Raw genomic sequence first — 21203 nt, 5'->3', positions numbered from 1 at the left:
TGGAGATTCTGAAGATTCTATTTACACAATCAGAGACTTTTTGGGGAAAAAATTAAGATAAAAATATTTCAAGATAGTATGATTGTTTTCCTAGAGAACTAATTGTCCTAACAGTCACAGTTATAAGAATTTCCACTGACACCTTTTACATGGCTATTGGGGATGAAACTACAGTCCCCATGCTTGCATTAAACACATGTTACTGATTGAGCTGTATCTCCAGCCTCTTTCCCATCCCCAGCCCACAACATCCCTATCCCAACCCTATTCATAGACAGTGGGGAAGAGGTGACAGCCGGACACCTTTTCCATTGGCACATGCAGTGTCAAAGAACTAAGAGTACCTGAGGAAAAAAAAAAACATCCTGAGATGCTTAATGATATACCCACCAGTCCGAGACCTGTCCACCCACACGCCACTGCTGCCACCATGAGCGTTGACTTGAAGCATCTTAGGGTCCTGCCTAGAATGCAACCAACCCTATGTAACCTCCTGCCTGAAAATTTAGTAGACATTTCCAGGAAACGCATTTTCATACACTGTTGTTGTGGCCATTCTATACTTACCCATAGGTACAGTTTGCATGGCAGAGGTGGCACACATTATTGGCATCTGCATACTTCCAGACCAGGGTGTTGTTCTCCCCCATGATACCAGCTGGGCAGGTCTTGACACAGTGTGGACCATCAATGTAGTGGGCACACTTAATGCAGTTGTCTGGCCCCTGAGTCAAGGTATAGAAAAGGTTGCAGATCTTTTGTTTCTTTTAAAAATAACTTTCTATTTATGATATTTACTATGAGAAAAGGGCCAAATAATATATTCTTTATTATTCTTGTATATGTGCATGTATGTCTGACCACCACGTGTAGTAATATGCCTGGTGCTCATAGAGGACAGAAGAATGTATCCAATTCCCTGGAACTGGAGGTGCAGGTGGCTCTGAGTTGTCATGTGGGTGGTGAAAATCAAATCCAGGTCCTCTAGAAGAACAGCCAGTGCTCTTAGCCACTGAGGCATCTCTCCAGCCCAATGCAAAAGTTCTTAACATATATGACAAGTTCTGTGCTTGCTCTTGCTTGCTATGTCCACGATGAGCTACTTTTTACTGACTGTTCATGACTTGAATTTGCTTTTTGAAATATGCAATTTAAATTAATTAATTATGTAGCTGTGCTTACGTGTGTGTGGATGAAAATGTGGAGGTCAGTGGAGAGTTGTTGATTTCCCTCCACTGTGTGTAGCTCATTGATGGAATTTATCAGGCTGGGCAGCCAGTGCCTTTATCATTTTGCTGGCTCTCAAATGCACTGTTAGTTAACTGTGATCATTTACACAAATCTATCTTATTTGGATGCTATAGTCTGCCGAGGAAGAATAGGGCTTATTTTATTTCCTATTAGATTTTCAGCCACTCCATTCCAACACAGTTATATAATGTGAATATATTTTTAGATAAAGCAAATGCATTTATTATACCCAAACATGAATTAAAGTACATTCTGTACCTTATTTTAAGACACTGTGGGCACCATACTTGTCAAAGTCACCTTGGTTGGTCTACATGTATTTTAACAACTGTATCTTTCTTGGCTATCACACATGAAGTTAAAAGGAATTGCTGAGGGAAGCCAGACGTCAACCTGCTGGGGCACACCCAAGAGCAACCCTCCTTTGTATTTCAGGGAAAAGAAGGTGACACATGGCACCGCTGAGTACAGAATGGACTGTGAATGTGTAACAGCAGGTTCTGTCTGTAAAACTTAGAATGCCGAGAAACAAAGGCAGGGGACTGCCGGGGTAATGCGCTTCACACCGTGCACAGGGACTGAATTAAAGCGGTTAGGCAAAGCTTTTTCCCTTGGTCCCCTTAACGGCTCAGCTTTGTCCGCTCAGAGGCTGAACACACTCAAAGCCAGAGCAGCTGGAAAACTAAAGCAAAAGCAGCAATTGTTTCACTGCCCCAGTGAAAGTCCAGCCCAATGTCCTGGATGCCTGTAGACCAAGGGCTTACGTGGTGACCAGTCATGCCAACAGCCCGGATTGCTTAACTCAATTCGGTTACACTCTGCTTGATTGATGGGCAGCTTCAGAAACATGTTTCAATTGAGGAGGTTTAGATTTTGCTGTTGGAACTCAAACTGAATCAAAGGCCTGCCTGTGCACAGTATCAAGTATTAACAGGTTATTGCTATCAGGGGAACCCGAATTCTCATTTACGTTTCTAATGAGTTTGCCGCTCTATGTGTAAATAAGTTACTGAGTTGTTTTTTTTTTTTTTTTTTTGGTTAAGGCTGAAATTTCTTTGAAAAATGTAACTCAAATTTATTAAACAATACTTTGCTGGTGTTTGATTGAAAGCTGCCTGGCACTGTCTCAACCCCAGCATAGAATGCTCTGTGGCACAGTGAGGGACTGGTCAAGGTGAAATGGGTGTGGGACACTGAACAGACAGGTGTGTGGTATCAGCATAGCCACCTTTCACGATCACATCATGTGCAACTCTCCCCTGCGAAGGTCCTGCATGGCCATCTTTCCTACTAGGTATGGTTTTGACCATTGCTATTCCTGTTGATGCCCTCAAGAGTGGACAACCTCAGACGGCTCTTACCCGGCCTGTGCAGGTGACGTTCATGGTCTGGGGCAGACATTCTGGATGGCACTGGATGCATTCAGAATTTTCCACAAACTCCCTCGGTTCCCTGGGAGAAGAACACATGAAGAGATCATGCCCTACCCTGACTGGCCGCAACTATTTCAAGTAACACAAGTGACCTATCTCAGAAATTCAAAAGAATCTTAAGGTCAAAGGGTCAGAATACTGGAACTGCTTTGAAATAGAATGTGCTGGGGTCATCCCACAGACATCTTCATTTATAATCAGAGTTCTTTACTGACATTTTAAAAAATAGGCATAGTTTTGAATGTTAGGTAAGAAAACCAACTATGAAAAGCATCTTTATGAGACATCCCTTCCCTCTAAGACCACTAGAAAGAAATGGTTACTAAGACCAAGGTATAGGTAAAAAAAAAAAAAAAAAAAATCAAGCTTGTTCACTTCTGGGTGCTCGGGAAAACATCTTCCCGAGTTCTGCCTCTCCTGGTATTGTAGTGTTAGATACATTAATCCAATAGTAGGCTTTGCCCAAGTGGTTTTCCCTTTGCCTGCTTTAGTGGTTCAGGCTTGTGTTGGCCTCATCAAGAAAGAAGCAGAAGAGATAGAAGAAGTGCTGGAGGAACCCATGGTGCAGTGGCCATCGGCTGAGCTGCAGAAGTGGCACGTGGCCAGCTGCTGGACAGGTGAAGAGGCAGCTGAGCAGCTTGGCAGGGGCCAGGACAGGAATGATAGGGATGGCAGAAATAGAGGATGGAGAGCTGAAACCGAGGGATGGACAACTACAGAGCAGGAGACGAGAAACTGCAGGTTGTGCTTGTTGTAAGAGTTCCAGAGTAGTGCCAAGATTTTAGAGACAAGGGTCTCAGACTCCCTGGGCCCAAGAATTGCAACAGTAATCATTGTCAAGGACTGAGAAACACAGTAGATAGCCACTATACTACATGCTACTAAGGGTTAGGGAATCCCAACGTGCTAGGTCTATACACACACTATCATTTAAGCGTCCTATATGGCAGGCCCATGGAGGAACACTAGGACTTGTAGAGCTAAAGGTATCAATAGACAAGTAATGTACTAGGGCTGCCTCACTTCTGCTAAACCGAGAAGTGTACAAGAGAAACCAACAGCCAGGATCAGACTGGTCTCTCTGTGTCGCTCCACTGTGGTTCCTATATGGACAGACCAAAGGGACCAGAGTGAGGATTTGCTGAGCTTTGTCTATTTGTCCCCTCCTGCAGAAGAGCCTTGATGTGAAGGGTGGTCAGGTGCTACAGTAGAGCACCAGGAATCTCCCACAAAGGGACCTGTATTTCTGGGTGTGATGGAGAGATTTAAAAGCTGCAAATAGGAGTGTCTATTTACATGAGAAAGAACTATGCCAGCACTCCACAGGTTCAAGCACCAGCTATGGCAGTTGTCCTAAGTTTCTTAAGAAAGCCTTAGGAACTCAAGCTGGTCTTTCCATCCTGCCCTGGGACATTTCTGGATACAAACTGTGGTCCATGCCTGTTTAATAAAACAGGATGGATGACTTCCCATCATCATCTGTAAGTCATGTGGCTTTTCTCACCATAACTTTCCCTATTTCCTTAAATTAAAAAGAAAAAAAAGTCACCCTCTGCTCCTTCAATTTAGTTTTCCAAGTAATTTATTTTAATCATTATCAGTAGCAAGTAAAAGTTTCCACCGATATTGAAATTTTCATTGTATGCATATGTGGTGCTGTTTATTGGTTACTATTAAACAAAGCACTGTCCATGTACCTGGTCGTATTAAAATCGTTTAATACACTAAATCAATGATCAGTTTATGCTCTGGGTACATAAAATTGAAATTAATTAGGATATACTCTATGTTGATATATCTTAATTCAGCAGGAATAGTGGCCTGGAAAGGAAAGGCCACATGCCATGCTTTTTGGCTACCTTAGCCACCGTGTCTGTTCTATCCCGAAGAACTTATGTGAAATAAAAATTTAAAGTATTTTCAGTAAAAGACACATGACAAGCTGGATTAAGAAGCCATTAGAAGCTTAATTTCTAATGTGATTTTGCCAAAAACCAAACATAAAACAATCAAAGATAATAACAAGAAAAACAGAAAAAAATAACTTGGATAACTACAAAGTTCTAAAAGCAGCCTGGCGGCTTAGTTACACAAAGGCTGAAAGAACAGAGTCTCACCCCTCCAGGATGTTGCACTTCTCCACGCACTCCCTGCCTCTGCTCACATTCTGGCAGGAGACGCAGTCCCTGGGCTCGGGGCCCCAGCAGCCTTCGGAGGAACATAAAGGATGACAGACGTGGTTCATGGCCTCTGAGAAGACAGGGATTCATAGGGTCAGTTAGGGGACAGTAACAGGAAGGATCAAAAGAAATGATACTTTTCTGAGGGGTTATGTGCCCTTCACAAGACACATCAGGGTTCTGGAGATAGTAGGACACCAAGGCCTCTCCTCTCTCTAGTGTTCAGAGCAACTTGGACCTGACTCTGAGGAGACTTCGGTGATAGATGTCACAGGCAGCTGGCATTTGACAGCAGGGAAGGTTGTAGGTGCTTGCAGTATGCCGGGCACCATGCCAAGAGCTTCACATACAAGATTCCATGTCACTGAGGGCCGCCGTGGTACAGAAGTCATCATGTATAAATGGGAATCAGAATCCCAAAGTGATTGAAATAAGCAAGACACGTTCCCAAAGCCCAAGTTTTCCAGAGTTCTGGAACTCAGCATTACCTCTGCCAGAGTTCAGAGTCTTGCCACTGATCCAGGTGCCCTTGCCAGTTTCCAAATCTAATTTACTGCTTTAGAAATAGAGTTGGGAATAGGAAGGTAAAATGTCACACATTCATTGATGTGTATACGTGCATACATGTGTGCATGTGGACTTGGCTGTGACAATCAAAGGCTAAAGTATGCACACAACTCTCTGTACCTATTATATAATATAAGGAATACTACAGTTTTTTACATTATAGAATTATAGAACTTTAGTAGCCTAGACTTTAGAACATATGTTATCTTCCTCACTGATGTGACCACACATTAAGAGAGAATGGGGTCTCTTTGAATATCATTTTAAGAAGGGATAATGTCCACCACAGTGGTAGAGGCAAGAGGCCAAGTGTTCAAACACATGAGGCTGTTGGGAAATACTCAAACCACACCATCCCTCCGGCCTCTTCCCATGCTCCCAGGCCACATAGAATTATGAATATCTTATAATAAAAATACATTAATTCCATCTTCTTATATCTTTTAAAATATATTTTTCTACATTTTTTGTAGAGGGTATGCATGCCCACGCCCCACACCCTCCTTCTCTCTGTGTGTGTGAGTGTGTGTGGTTGTATCAGAATACTATTTGTGGGAGGTGGTTCTCTTCTTCCATGTGAGTTCTGGGAATAGAACTCAGGATGCTAGGCTTTGCAGCAATGTTCTTTTCAGCTCAGCCATCTCACTTGCCTTTGATAAATCAGCAACATAATCAATATTGTTTAAAAGCCTCTAGTCTTATTCTTCTCTCAAGACTCAAGACAATCTTTTAATTGTCAACCTCTGTGCAATCAAAAAAAAAAAAATCAATCACAAGCTTCCAACTTACAACGGCACATAGTAAACGTTTCCATTTCCATGAGTAGAATCAGAGCACAGCAAAGAAAGACTGGACCAAAGCAAAACTGAAGCCCTGCAGAATTACCCAAGAATTATCCACATCTTTGTAATTCTGTCCTTCCAGGTCTGCCTCTTGCAGTGTGGAAAAGCTACCCCTTTGGCCTGTTCTATGTCACGCCTGCAGTCTTCCATCGTCCTGACATCTCTAAAACCTAGAGTGTCCATTGCAATCCATCTTTACAGGCTTACATGGCTTCCTTCCATGACTCCAAGCCTGTCAAACACCACCTGGATTGACTGCTTTGTTCTTGTATCTTTTATGTGTATAAAACCAGTCCCCTAGGGATGAGGCTGCCCGTTTCAGTGGCCAGCTTGGCCTCCAGAAGCAGGCAATCTCTTCAGCAGAATTCTCAGTGTTGGTGCTCTTCTTTCAAGGGGATGTACATTTCCACAAGATGCACCTTTTGGTGAGGGGAGCTTTTGATCTCAGGGTACTTTGTTATTATTGTCCCAGTGTGGTTGTACAAGGCTTCTCTTTGATGGGCTAATACCTTTACAGGTACAATTGCTTTCTCAGCACCTGATTTATGTACATTTTTCTATTCTCTCCTTTGCTCACCAAACTGCATATTTTTCTCTGTCCACTTTCTTCTCCAGTGTTCTGTAGATCGGGATAAGAGCAGTGAGCAGGAGCCGTGGTACAGCCTGAACGCTATTCTTTCTGTTTTTAAATATCCTCCACCAATCAAATTAGGCCATTGCTTTCTAATGACTAATAGGCAGAACACAGTCAGATTTGTTACGAGAAGATATCACAAATGGGCTCTAGCTCATTTTCTAATGGTGTCTTTGTGCTCCTCTGAAATCTAATGAACTTGGTATCTACTGTTCATATCTCTCTCAGCATTATGCTTTTCCAAACTCCCACCAGGATGGCCTTTAAAGCAATGCCTAGAAAATCCTTGGGCTTTCTTGAACAAAGTTTTAAACTTTGCAGAGAACATTTCTCCCACAAGCTAGTCCCAGAGGTCCAAGAACCACATCCTCGAATCCACCAAAGCCAAGGCTCCACGGCTTGGCATTGGTTTTCTTTACTGCTTTTCTCATCACTGCAACCAAATACTGGACAGGAGCAACTTAAGGATAGACGGGTTCGTTTTGGTTTACAGTTTAAGAAGGGGTTCAATCAGTCACGGCAGGGAAAGCATGCCAACGGAAGTATGAAGAAACACATGATCTCATTGCAAGTATAGGAAGCAGACAAGACACAGGAAGTGGAGCCCTCAAGTGTGACTTCCTCTCAGAAAGAGCCACCTTCTGAGGGTCCCACAACCTTTTCAAACAACATAGTTAGCGAGGGACTCCGTGTTCATCCACATGAGCCTACGGAGGACATTTCACTTTGAAACCACACAAGGCAAATTCTCCCAGTGAGGTGAGAACCTTCTGGAAACAAGTCTGATGCTGGTACTATAATTACGAATATGCAGCTCTTAATTCGATGAAAAAATAAAAAAACACAGATAGAATGTTTGGGGAAAACCTCTTCAGTGTTTCTCCCTAAAACCAACTAACTACCTCAGGGTGGGATGTGCGGTGCAGGTGGGACGCGCGGGTGAGGCGGGGCCAGCTACTTACTGCAGTCCTTCTCAGCTTTGTTGTTCATGATTTTGGTTTTTTGACCGGGCGTCCCGAAGAGTTTTTTCCAGTTTATTGTGTCTGCATAGCACAAATTTCGGTTAGCGGAAACGATCACATCCCCGTCACTGATCTCCTTGAGGGAACGCAACCCCAGTGATGTTATGTTCAGGCCAACAACCGCCAGAGAAAACTGACCACTAGAGGGGTGGAGAAGAAAAAGTGCATTGAGCATGATAGGGAAAGCAATGGGCCACCCTCAAATTGAGTCTTTCTGGGCCACCTAGGTCTCCTGAATACTGTTCCAGTTGTTACTAATCATTCTGTGAAAAGCATGAATCACAACTTTGAAAAACGGTGAGTATTCTTTTAGATTTCTTCAGGGAAAAGACAGATTCTCATTCACTTATTATCTTTAACTGGAGGACTGAATCAATGGCTTCGCATCATTTCATTTACTCTATTTAAAGTGTTCCTAGAAATCAAGAACACGCTTTCCAGCATCCGGCAACATCAATGTGCTTTAAGTAAATCTGCGTATCTCTCCATCTACCTACCACTCAGCTATCCGGTCATGTTTATTGAATGAATAGCTGTGGTTCTATTTGCCAAATACCACACAGGTTAAATATTTGTCTTTTTCATTCAAGGAACCTGTCTAAAGGTGATATAATCAGACAAGCAGAGCTTTCTAAGTCCACAGAAATAAATGCGGCTGTAGTGAGCGCTATGTCAGCCAAGGGTGAACTCTTAAGGAGCGTCATGGAGGAAAGGCATGGAAGGGTGACTGTTCCCAAACCATGATAGCTTGTTTCTGAGATCTAGAGAGCAGCGCTAGGAAGATTCTGCAGGTATGTGTCTGGATGTCAGATAAGGGGGAATTCCCTGTCCTAATTTTCATACCTACTCACGGAAGTTGTTCACATCAGGGGAAGCCGGGTGGAAGATCATCTTAGTGCTACTTGTCCCTCTTCTTTAAGACAACTTTGAAATAAAAAAAAAAATCTACTAGGCTTCTATTATTGCCAACTTACTGTTGCTTTGTTCTTCCACGTATTATTTCTAGGTTCTCAAAAACATGGAGGTCAGTCCAGTTTTCAGGCCAAGCCTGAATCAGCAAAAACCCTAGAGGGAAGAAGAAAGGCTTAGACACACTGATAGAAGTTTCTTTGTTGTAGAAAGAATATTTGAGGACTTGGATAAAGCTGCTGTGGTGGTGATACTTCCTGTTCCTACCACTAAGGACAACAGTGCATGTCAATCTTCCACAGGTGGAGGAAACAGAAAGACTCCTGTCCCGTCCCTCAACGCATAGGCCAACTCCCACCTGATAGGCTGACCAAGTGCTCTGGCTCTGACATCCTTGAAGGATATCAGATTACACACCTGGATCCTTCTGACTGTTTTCCAGTCTCCTGTTACCACAGCCTCCATTCATTTTTTTTTTTTTTCATTTAACTCTGATCTTCAAGTCTATCTTGTTTTTCAGATCAAATTTTCTCCCCTTCAAAGATGAAGAAAATGGTGTACGGGTGGCAATCACAGATCCAAGAATCAACCGATGGACAATCATTTGAAATCTAGTTTGTGAAACTCGAGAACCCGCACTACCTGCTTGGGTTCAACCTTGTATCCTCCCTTCTGTCTGGGGATTCGGGTCTGTAAGGATGATGAACTGTCTGAGCAGGAAAGAACCATGCTGTGTGTCCACATCACATCCAACATGGTTGCAGCAGCCTTGGCTTAAAGTGGTTTCAATTTGCACCAAGGGAAACCGGTTTTTAAAAATGTCTCGAAGAATCAGCCATAATGGCTAAGCTTCAGACACCACATTCTCATGTCAGGGAAGAAGAAGAAGAGTCTGGGGGTCTCTTAAAAAAAAAAAAACTTAACTTCCCATATATGCTTCTGCGTACCCCAGTACAAACCTGTTATTTCCTTTACGGTTTTTAGAATTTCTAGCTCCCGTGGGTCTAGAGGAGGAGTGCGCGTGAAGGAATCCCTGAAACAAAGAGCAACGTGATTATTGGTCATTCTCCGTGGCTTACAGACGTTGATTCTGCAGCTGTCTGTCCATCCATCCGTATCTCCCAGCTGCTACTCACCCCTTAAAGGCCACGGGCAGGATATGAAGGTCCCCGCTGATGGCAGTGCAGTATTGGAAGTGTTTGATGTTTGTAGCATTTATGGAGAGCGTGTCTTTAAACTCGCCAATGCCTATGCCATTACAAACTGTTAAGAGAGATGTGTGTTCCGTTTACATTTGTTGAATCACGAAGGCTGGGTCTGCACACGCAGAAGCCGAACCCTGCTACCATGCACTGTTAATTCACCCCAACCACCCTGAGAGGACCCTCCCAGGTGCCAGAAGTCCTGTGACAGGCGTCAGTGTTCCTGTCAGTCGCTGGAGTAGGGCTTGGGGCCGTCCTTGTCACAGACCTCTGTCAGATTTGAAGTCTCTCCCTGGACAGTCAGGAAGACAATGGCCCCTCCCCTTTCTGTCTACGACAGTTCACACACCTGGGCTGCAGGTGGCGCCACTGTACCTGGTTTGAGAGGACTCCCCCACCTCCACCATGTAATTTGGCTTTGCAAGTTTATCTTCTACTTTACAGACAGAATACATCTTTATTTTTTAAATTCAAGGAGTTAGGTGTGTTTTTTTTTGGAGGTGGCCAAAGGAGTTTGGCACAAAGGTCAAGAAAAAAGCCTACTGTATACCTGTAGGCTGCTTACCTTTGCGGCAGGGCCCATCACATTTTTTACACTTTCGGACTCCATCTTCCTCTACTTCATAGTAGTCAGGCCCACAGGCCCGGACACACGAGCCATGATCTGTCACCACATAGTTTCCTGAGGAAGAGGCAATGAAAAGAAGGTGTTGAAGGCCACAGCAGGTGCTCCTAACCTTCCACAAACATCCCCATGGCCTCCTGTGTATGGGCTGCTGATAAGGTCCTGACTTGACTTTAAGGAGAAAGATGGACAGGTTTTAAGTAGAAGAGGAACAAAGCCCCCGTTTAATGGCTTTTCTGATGGTAATGCAGAGAAACATGGATATTCCACCTCAGGTACAGGACAAGCAGTGGGAGGGAACACCACCGTGGGTGCTCACTGACTGAACACGCCTTGCTGACTGTAAGTTTCCTCTGACAGGTCTATGTTTAGGATATATTAGGAAACCTTGGATATGTATCACACACACACACACACACACGCACACACACACACTAATGCTTATCAGACAGACCATGTCCCATTGAGGGGTCTCCAGTTTGTTCTGTTTGACACCAGCTTTGTCCTTTCCCACCTGCCATTGGGACAATGAGAGGGCCGGTGTGTTCTGCTTCCTAGACAGGTACCCCAGTCTTTGTCTCCACTTCCCTCACCTTCATGCACTCCATCTCAACATTTATGATTACAGTATCAGTAGAAACTCTATGCTCCTATTTTAAGTTTCCCAAATACTGCTAAAAAAATATGGGCATTGGTACTAAATCTGTGAGCCATATGCTCTTGTTAGTGTGGGTTTAGTTTCCTGCAGATTTTAAAGGCCTGGTTACTAAGCCTCCACACAAAGATCCTATCTATGGTAGGACTGTGGTGAGTTTTTCTTCATCTTCACTTTTCATTTACCTTATAGTGACTTATTATTCTCTCCATGTGTGTGCCTGTTTGTGTTTCTAAACAAACTTCTGTCATCCAAGCCTAGGTAGGCAAAACCTAACCCTCATAGTTTCCCCTTTATGTTTTTTGTCTTAATTTCCTTTCTAGAAGTCAAGATTGGTTTTCAGACTCTTTATAAGTTGTTTCGCTTTTTCTGTTTGGGACGGAGCCATGTTACTATATTTCTATAGGTATCTCTACAGCGCCATCACACACAGGAAACTTGAACCCAAATGAGTAAATCAAAGCAAAACCAAATCTGAAATTCTCCAACACCCAACCTTAACCCAAAGTTTTTCTGCTCAAGTGGGTGGGTCTGCTGCCTTTTCTAATTTAGATCTGTTAAATACCAGCATAATACAGAGTCAAGCATGATTGGCCCAGAGGGTTATGATCTTGTGTCAGTCAGCTCCAGGACACTCTGGGTTACTATAGCTGGCTCTCCAACTTGCGGTGAAGCAATAGGTGGGTTTTGCTATGCAGTCTGGCCGCCAACAACACTGGGCTCAGTGCAGGTCAAGCTACTCTTTAAAGAAAGGCATCCTGCCTGCCTCAGTCTGCCCCTGTCTTCATCGCTTATCACTGAGCGGGGTCCTCATCTTTGTACCTAGCTAGGCAGGTACTAACCTACATGATAAGACAAGCATATCGGTTGCCCCCAAACTGCCCAGGACTCCCACATGAGACAAGAGAGGACAGAATAAATGCTCTGTAAAAGAGGGGACTCACGGGGGCATTTCTTCACACACGTGGCACCAAAGCTGTACTTCCCCTCAGGGTTGACATCCATCTGGTATGTGGTCGGGTTGTAGAGCATAAGAGGTGGGCAAGTGTCCTTGCATGTGGCTTCATCTCGGAACTTGTGGCAGACCTGTCATAAGAGGGACATATCTAGTCTAGAATGTGGTTGTAGGTTGATGTCAAGGCAATACATGATTGGAAAGTTGAGAGGTAGGTGGGGAAAAGTCTAGGAAAGTGGAAGAGGAGGAGTACGCAAGAGATTTGAGAGGAGGCAACATGGAAATAGATGTGGATGTTTCTCTTGGCACATCTCTAAATGGAAAAGGTTGTTATTACTTCTAAGGGTTTCTATGGGTCAATTTGTCTTATCTTGATGGGCAGTTTATATCTTTGTCCAGTGGTTGTAAGTGTATTGTGTAGAGGGCTTATGGATTGAGAACTTAACATATAAATAAACCTGTTTTTTAAGTTAATGATTGTTGAGTTATGACTTTACCAGGTCCAAGGAACAATATGTGTGGATACCAGGCTTGGGAGCTCATTACTACATGTGGCATCCAAATGAAAGGATCCCAGGGCCAGGCAGCCTGTAGGTCAATTTGACAGCGACAATTATCAGTGTTCACATGCTCAATTAGAGAGAAAATAATATCTAGTATACCTTTCCAGAATAGACAGAAACACCTTCCTCTTATGAGTACTAAGCATTTTTAAGTATACTGACTGTCCCAATTGATATAACCTAGGGTTTGCAGTTAGAAAATATATCACTGATTATAGGTAATAACAAAATATACACATAATATTGGAATGTATGGTGTGACACTATTTTTAAACTCAGTTTTTACTGGGTTTCACTCATAAAGAGGCAGTAGAATATACTTTAGAATTTATTGTCAAATAGCAGGAATCTTCGCAGGAAGGTTAGATTTCTTTCATCTACAGTTTTATCCGTGAGCTGCCCATTAGAACCAGCCCAAACTACCCAAGTTAAAAAACTCCCCAGGAACCAGTTTAATATCTGGAATCTAAGAATCTTCTTTTTACAGAAAGTATATAATATTCTAGACTTATGTGGACTTCTTTTCTGGGGCCTAGCAGAGCTTTGTTTGGATTATCATGGACCCCAGGAATGACATTCACTAACCTTTGATATCTGCAAAGTTAACACTAGAGCTTTTACCAAGATTGTCCAGAAGTGGTTGGGACATGAAGGGGGAGACACCATGGAATGAGGTAGGGGAGGGGAGCAGCCCAAGAGGCATGAAATATGAAGTGCAAATGTCATACTACCCACAGGTCTGTGTAACTGGGAATGGTTCTCAGGGGATCTTAAAGAAGAGGCTCTCTGCATCTGTCACAGTGCTGCTGCGATTGTCCATGACAACACTTTTTTACAATGTGTGCCACAGGAAGGCTGCTGTCACAGTCAGATGCCCAGCAAGTGTGCAGATCTGCCGCCCAACTCCCCAGTAGCCATAGTCTTACCAGACAGTCACTCTCTCGGGGCCCTGTACACCCCGCAGCACACTGGTTGTGGCAGCAGTCGCTGGGAGACCTGCCACGACAACGCCGGGAACATTGCTGGGCACAGATAATTTTGGTCACTGAAAAAGAAAGATCACCAGTGAGCTATGGTGGCAGCTCATCTACTGGAGACACCAAGGAATGCTTGTACACAGCCGAAAGAAACAAACGGGTTTTAGTGGCAGGGGAACAGCCTCTAGGCATTCAATTCTATCCACACAATATAATCACCACTCTCCCCTTGGTATATTTTTCTTCTCATTTTTTTCCTCAAATCACTTGGGAGAAATAACGGAAACAAGTCTTATTGGAGCTTTAGAATCAGTACATATTAGCAAGGGAATTCTTGGCAATGCAGAAGGCACATAGCAAGAGGAGTTCCTGGCAGGAGGCAGTGTTTAAAAAAATGGGATAGTATGTCACAAAGGCAATGGAATATAGTCAATTTTGAAGATGATACAATCCCAGGTTCTTTATGTGAGGCAGTAATCACACTGAAGTAAATTAAACTTTGTCTTTAAGGTAGTAGGCTTTACACATATACTCCCTGGATAAACATTGTCAAACTTCTGTATTAATTGGTACCAGAAAAAGGGGAGGTTGGGACAGAGGACAAGGCATCACATGTGTCACCATGAGCACTTGAGAGGTTGGTTTTCATGCATTTAATGACAGGCTCAATTATCCCAAATAATAAGCCTTAGATAGTTTCAGCCTGTGTGGTTTGCAAGACTGATGTCCATGAAGTGGTTAACACTAGGTCTTTTGCCAAGTGCCTGTACTTGTTCAGTCGTGGAGGAGGAGTGGAGGACCACATACAGTGTGGACTCCCTCGCCAGGGTGTGCTTCTTAGGTCTTGATGCTGCACCCACTTACATTTCTGGCAGTTTTCCTCTCCTCCTCCCCAGCAGCTTCCATTGGGACAGCTTGGATCACACTTAGGGCCTGAAATAAAAATCAAGTAGTTAAGTGAATTTCAATAAAAATAATAAATAATGTGGAACTGATGACACCTCTCTCAAGGTCCTAAAGAATGTTCTAAAAAAGGAGCAACAGCTTGGAAACTTTGTATTCATAGTTGCCTTGGATGGTTTGTAGGATAAATTAAAGGACTCCTCCTGTGCAAAAGGGAAAAAAATGTTGAACCATGGGCTGCTTTTGTTTCTACTTAAACTGTGGAAGCCAAGACAGAGTGTATGGTCTGTCTGTCTGGACCCATCACAGAGAGTACTGTCTGTCTAGACCCATGACAGCAACACAAGTGACAAAAAGCTGCCACCTGATTAGGCTTCTCTAACCATATTGGCTCAGTGTCCACTCACTCACCTTGCTACTTCCAGTCTTGACTGGCTGCGTGGGGGCAATTGTCATTGGACATTTAGTAATGTTATGTTTTGGCTGGTAAATGAACACTCCTTTCCTCCAAGCCATGGAGTGGTGCAGAACATGCCACAGGAAGCGAACATTCTAATTCCGTGAGTCACTTGGCTAATCACATAAAACCTTAGTTAATAGTTGGCACACATCTGTCTGAAAATCTTTGTAATTGCTAAATATTTGTATTTTTATAGTTGGTCAATGTCCAGTTGCAATTAGAAGGTTTTCTAATCGGCAATTAATCATTCGGAGACATATGAGGATTAGCGTGTTGGCCATTGTGGCTGTTGACTAGTTCTGCAGAGCAGATTTATTTTTCTCGCCTCGGCCTTCTGTGGTTCTGGTTATTTGATACCTCTATTAGGCTTTTAGAGACCATTCTGCTTAGCTCTGTATCCTCTTTGGGCAATCAGATCTCATATAATAATTTTATTCCACACAAGAGCTTATTTGATGGCATCTGAACTCGTGTTTCAACTTGATACTTGATATTATAAATATCCACCCTCATGTTTCCTTCTAGGACTATACCTATATTATGTATAAATAAAAATTATATTTATTTATATATATTTACCTATATTTAATATATATGTATATTTAGAACTTATATTGATGTACAGAGTAGCTGATGAAATTTTTTTTCTCATAAATCCACTCTCATAACTTCAATTTGTAAACTTTATCAACAATAATATATGCTTGCTCTTCTTAATCTCAGATGTCTCACATGTATAAATCTTAAAGTCACCTCATAATACTGTGTTTGTTGTTAAAGATGAAATGCAGACTTCTCAAAAGGAGTGTGCATCTGCAGCTTGTCAACGGAGGAGCGTAGAAGTAGAAGGTTAGAGACCCAGGAGACAGAGGTTTCCTATCTTCTAATGTGTGTGTGTATTTTCTACTCATTTTTTAAATAATCTGTTACAGCTCTAATACTTGGGCTATTTGTCCCCTAATCATTGCCATTACAGAACAATTTACTGAATCAATTCTTGCTTAAAATGTCACTTATTTATGCAATATTGATTCAGTTAGGCTTATTCTCATGACTAGTGCTACAGTGTGGATATATAATGACTCCTAGAGGTCCATGCTTTATGTCACAGAGAGAGGCAATGGGAACTCTAAGAGACATGATTAATGACTACCCTGACAAGATGTGTGTGAATATTATGAGGGGAAACTAACCCTTCTCTAGTAGGGCATAAGACACACTCCGCAGAAGGAAGCACATACCTGGTACTGTAAATCTGGCCAGGAACCCATGGCCCAGGATCTCCTGAGCTCCAGGGAAGAACTTCCTACTATTATTTGGCTAAACTGAAATAGCATCAAACTGCCCTCCAAATACTTATCTCTAGAGCCATTAGTGCTCAGTCCTCACCAGAGTGGCTTCTTTGTGTGGTAGATGATGATTACTACAGAGACTCCCAAGTGTCAAAGTGCAGAGAGAGAGTGTCTATGGAATGCTCAGCCATAAATAGGATATCTGCCTCACAGCCCTAAGGCTCTAAGAACATCACAGAAAAGAGGGTGGGAAGCTGATAAGAACCAGAGTTCAGGGAGGACTGCTGGAGGACAACATCTTCTGGACACAGCACAGCTGTTCTTCTCAGGGACTCACAGCAGCTGTGGCTGCATGCCCAAGACCTGCAGAAGACCAAGCCTGTCACCATACAAGCATGGGAGGGGGAAGGGATCATAAAAACCCATCCCTGGCTGCTGGAAGAGGGTATGGTCCCTGGTTGGTTAAGGATGCTTGAGTGGATGCACTACACCCATGCATGTATGTGCAGCACTAATTGTATTTTGTGGATTATTTTAGCAAGATATGAAAGTGGGATGAGGACATGGGGAACAGAGGAGTTGAAAAAATGGTAAGGGGATCGAATGTGATCACATTACTTAGATACATGTATGTAATTCTCAAATAATAAATAAAATGCTGTATTAAAAAAAAAAGGTGGCAGTACTGGAATTCCAGTCATTGAAGGCAATGAATGTCTTTAAAAGAGCAATATGGCCCTGACCTGTCCTCCCTTCTCCTTTGATCATGGCACAATAAGGTGAGAATACTTCCACGTCCTATTCCTATCAAGACATACGTGCTCACCATAGGCTCAGGAATACTATAGCCAACTGACTGTGGAGGAAATCTTCAAAGTAGTGAGACCAACTAAACCTTTTCTTCTTCAAACTTAGGCATTTTTATTTCAGTAGCAGAACTAAATTTGATATTTAATTAATACCTAACAAGTTCAGAGGGCAAATGTTAAAACATTTGAATCTTGCATATTATTTTTTCAGCATTCCTTTGTGGGTTTTCTATACACCAGTAAATGTGCCATTGTGAGGTACTTGACTTTATCAGTGGTAAATTCAGCTCCACAGACTTTCTATGTAATATTTTAAATATGTATGACTTAGTTCACCCATTATACATCAAAAATATTAAAAACTGCTAAGCTTGATTTCACACGTAATCACAAAAATCCCTTATAAAATACTTTAGGTTTCTTATACTGTCAATGTCATCATGGTATAATACATATTTATAAAACAAAAGACTCAATACCCACACTCACAGCAACATTATCCAGAGTCAGTCCAAGTGCCTACAAACAGACAAACCAAAGGTAGTACAAGCTTATGATGAACTATTTCAAGCCTTGGAAGGAACAAAACTCCTGGCATAAACTACAATATGGATAAATGTTGAGGTCATGAAAACAAATGAAATAAGCTAGACACAAATATATATATATATATATGTATATATATATATGTATATATATACATACATACATACATACATACATACATACATACATACATACATACATATATATATATATATATATATATATATATATATATATATTCTACTCCCATCAGGTATCTACACTAGGCACATAAAGTAGGATTGGGTTGTGTTGTCCAGGCCCTGGGAGGAAAGGATAATAGGTCACTACTCTTTAATGAGCTCCAGTTTCAGATTTGTGAGATTTGAAGATGGATGGTAGTTGTGACTGCAGAAACAATATGGACATATAATGTTTTTAGGGTGTCACTTAAAATGACTAAGATGACAGATTTCCTACATTTTCATTTAATCAATGTATCAATAAAAATAAAACTATCAAGTAAAGAAGTTTTAGTTGATGGTTTTGTAATTCATGCCACCTCCATTGGAGGTCCAAACTCAACTTGTACACAGCCTATAGTTTCAGCAACAGGATGTACTTTATATTAAAGTATCAAAAGATCTGTAGGCTTGTTGGAGTTTTGTAATTGAAAACACATCATTCCAGAGACAGTGTTAGCAATGGCCACAGGTTGCATCCCTGAGCTTAGTTCTGGCCTCTGTAGGGTCCTCAGTTGCAGGGACTTGCCTGAGGCATGGGACATGGACAGGTTGAGAACATTTAGGAAAATATGGAGATCTCTCCTCTCTGGTTCCATGTTAGAATGTTTACACTGATATGCTGATGGGCAGAGTCCATCAGAATGACCTCAGTGCCACTGTGAGAAGCATGCGTGACTGGTCAATGCCTAGAAGATGGAAGAGGATATGTCCTGTACCAGGAGACAGTCACTGCAACTTACATTGTAGAGATGCAGGTTTTCTCTGCTTAATAGTCTTGGGAAGGTTTTACTACCCCGAGAATGATGTCTGTTGTATTGAACAATGAAAAAAGTTATATTATTGTCTTGCATAAAATCTCCTCTAATGAACAGAACATTTGCTCACTACTTATTTTTCTTGTACGGTAATGAAAGTGACCTAAAGTTAATATTCTCTTTCCCACCACAACACTGTCCACTTCAGCCTACCAGAGGATCTGAAGCTACTAGAAGGTTAAAGATGCACTCACAGTTGCTCACGTGGCTCTGTAATTCCATTGACATGTTGCTCAGAAAGACATTGTGGACGATGTCCCTCCACTGTATGGTCTCCATGTTGCAGAGAAGGTAGTTGTTGCCGAACCGCACAGCACCAGTCAGGATTTCTGCATGAGTAAAACCACACTGATCAAACACCTTTCTTCCTGTTAATTCACAGTGCCTATGCTCATTTCTTTATATTTCTGATGTTCTGTTTAATGTTTTCAGTGTGCAAATACAGACGTTCCCAAAGGAGACCCTGTAGAAGATCTGATAGGGATATGAGAAGTAACTCTTCATGATACTGACCCGAAAGTTTTAGGATATTTTAATGATTGGGTTGTGAAATTTAGAAATGCAGTAGGGGAAGGAGGCCTTTTTCAGTGTGCATGGCAGGAAGGACAAACATAGGATGACTTGTAGTTCTGGGGCCATCTCAGTTGGAGTGGAGTGATTGGATGATGTGGAGAGGAAGATGGGACAGAAGATCAAGGTGGAAGGCAGAAACATTTGGACCTTTAAGATCAAGACAGAGTGATTGTCACTGGATGTACTCTCAGGTGCCATTGGAGGATTTCCGCCAAAAAAGGAAGAGTCTACATGTGATATGAAATAAAAATTTTAATGCATGAGGAAGACTCAAATAAATACATTTGTTTGAACACATGAAGCTATACAGTTGTTTTAAAGAAGAAATGAGATGACATAACAAGGTCAGGGTTGAGAAAAAGTCTAATTTGTTCAAAGGGAGAAGCTACAAGAGAAACATAAGGAATAAACATAGAATGAACCACGCATACAAAATCCACAGATGCTCTGACTTGCAAAGATGCTTTGACTTACAGGCTTCTCTCTGGAAATTGAAATGCACAAAGAGATAGGTATCTACTAATTCTCACTGAGGTCCAATGGATATCATTTAGTTGGGAAAAAAACTGAAGAGACAGCTCAACTACTAAGAGCATACACTGCCCTTCCAGGGGATCTGGGTTTGGTTCCTAGCATCAACAGTGGATGGTTCACAACTGCCTGTAACTTTAGCTCCAGAGCATTCAATGATTCTGGCCTCTGCGGTCACCTGAGCACACCTGACTCCCACACATATACAGTAATTTAAAATTGAAAGTAAAAACCATGAATGTGGAGAAACCCAACTATTGACACAAAAGAGATCTCAGCTCCCCAAGGCAGGGAATGGAAGCACCTGTCTGCATAGAGTGGGGACTGGAAAAGGGGGGGATTCTCTGGGAAAGCTTGCAGAGGTGGCTAGGGTAGCAAAGAGAGCAGACTTGCACATGTTCAGAGTGTAGTTTTGAGGATAGGGAAATTGGAAGCACTGACAGCTTCCAGCAGGCAGAGAATAGCAGATCTTCGGCAGGTAGCAGTTGTTTTGAGAGATGACAGGGGATGGACAAGATTCAGAAGGAAGGCAGGCAGGCCAGAAAGGGCTGATGTGTGGCTTGGCCTGGAAGGTAGAGGTGACAGAGATATGATAGAAAGAAACAGGAGGAACCAGAGGTAAGAGGTTAAACACAGCAACATGGGGTAGGCACGTCAAGGCTGCAGTGACAACCAAGAGAAGCGACAAGGAGGCACAGAACGGGAAGTCAACAGTACTAGATTGTGTGTGTGTGTGTGTGTGTGTGTGGCTTTAGTAGCCATTTCTGCCTAACTGAATCAGGAAAGAAAGTGAGTAGAAAGTCAAATCTATTCTTTTTATGTTGACATTCAGGTAATGCTCAGTTGTTACAATAGTCCTAGATTAAATGACTGGGACCTATGTGATTATAACCCTGCCTTCGTTATAAAACTAAGGTTAGTCCGGGAGAAGAACATGCACACATGAAAACACACACACACACACACACACAAACAAACACACACACATACACACACACACACACACACACACACACACACACAAACACACACACACACACACAAACACACACACACACACACATAGAAGGAACCCAAATAGCTGATTCTTTCTTTGCCTGTAGTAATAGAGATGATTTTGTCAACACATAGGGTGTGAATTTGCTAATATGGGTACTACGATTTTGAGGCCTGGGCACTAAGATGCAGGGAAAAACACAGGTGAAGAAACATCTGCAGGGTTGTTTGGGTGCTGA

At 42.3% G+C, this 21203-nt stretch overlaps 1 protein-coding gene across 1 annotated transcript in view; it reads right to left on the bottom strand.

The window, feature by feature from the left end:
* EGFR (epidermal growth factor receptor) overlaps positions 1 to 21203 on the bottom strand; it is a 153692-nt gene that overhangs the window by 26818 nt on the left and 105671 nt on the right. Inside the window, exons 4-15 of the mRNA XM_080942386.1 lie at positions 19059 to 19193; positions 14680 to 14748; positions 13765 to 13883; positions 12265 to 12406; positions 10606 to 10722; positions 9975 to 10101; positions 9798 to 9871; positions 8904 to 8994; positions 7870 to 8069; positions 4802 to 4934; positions 2613 to 2703; positions 568 to 725 (exon numbers count right to left, since the gene is read on the bottom strand). Coding sequence (XP_080798512.1) covers positions 568 to 725; positions 2613 to 2703; positions 4802 to 4934; positions 7870 to 8069; positions 8904 to 8994; positions 9798 to 9871; positions 9975 to 10101; positions 10606 to 10722; positions 12265 to 12406; positions 13765 to 13883; positions 14680 to 14748; positions 19059 to 19193 — 1456 coding nt within the window. The remainder of the gene's footprint in view (positions 1 to 567; positions 726 to 2612; positions 2704 to 4801; positions 4935 to 7869; positions 8070 to 8903; positions 8995 to 9797; positions 9872 to 9974; positions 10102 to 10605; positions 10723 to 12264; positions 12407 to 13764; positions 13884 to 14679; positions 14749 to 19058; positions 19194 to 21203) is intronic.

This window comes from Micromys minutus (genome assembly GCF_963924665.1).
Source record: "Micromys minutus genome assembly, chromosome: 1".
Classification (NCBI taxonomy): Eukaryota; Metazoa; Chordata; class Mammalia; order Rodentia; family Muridae; genus Micromys; species Micromys minutus.
Note: the sequence above shows the minus strand (reverse complement) of the source record. Positions and strands in the feature narration are given on the sequence as shown.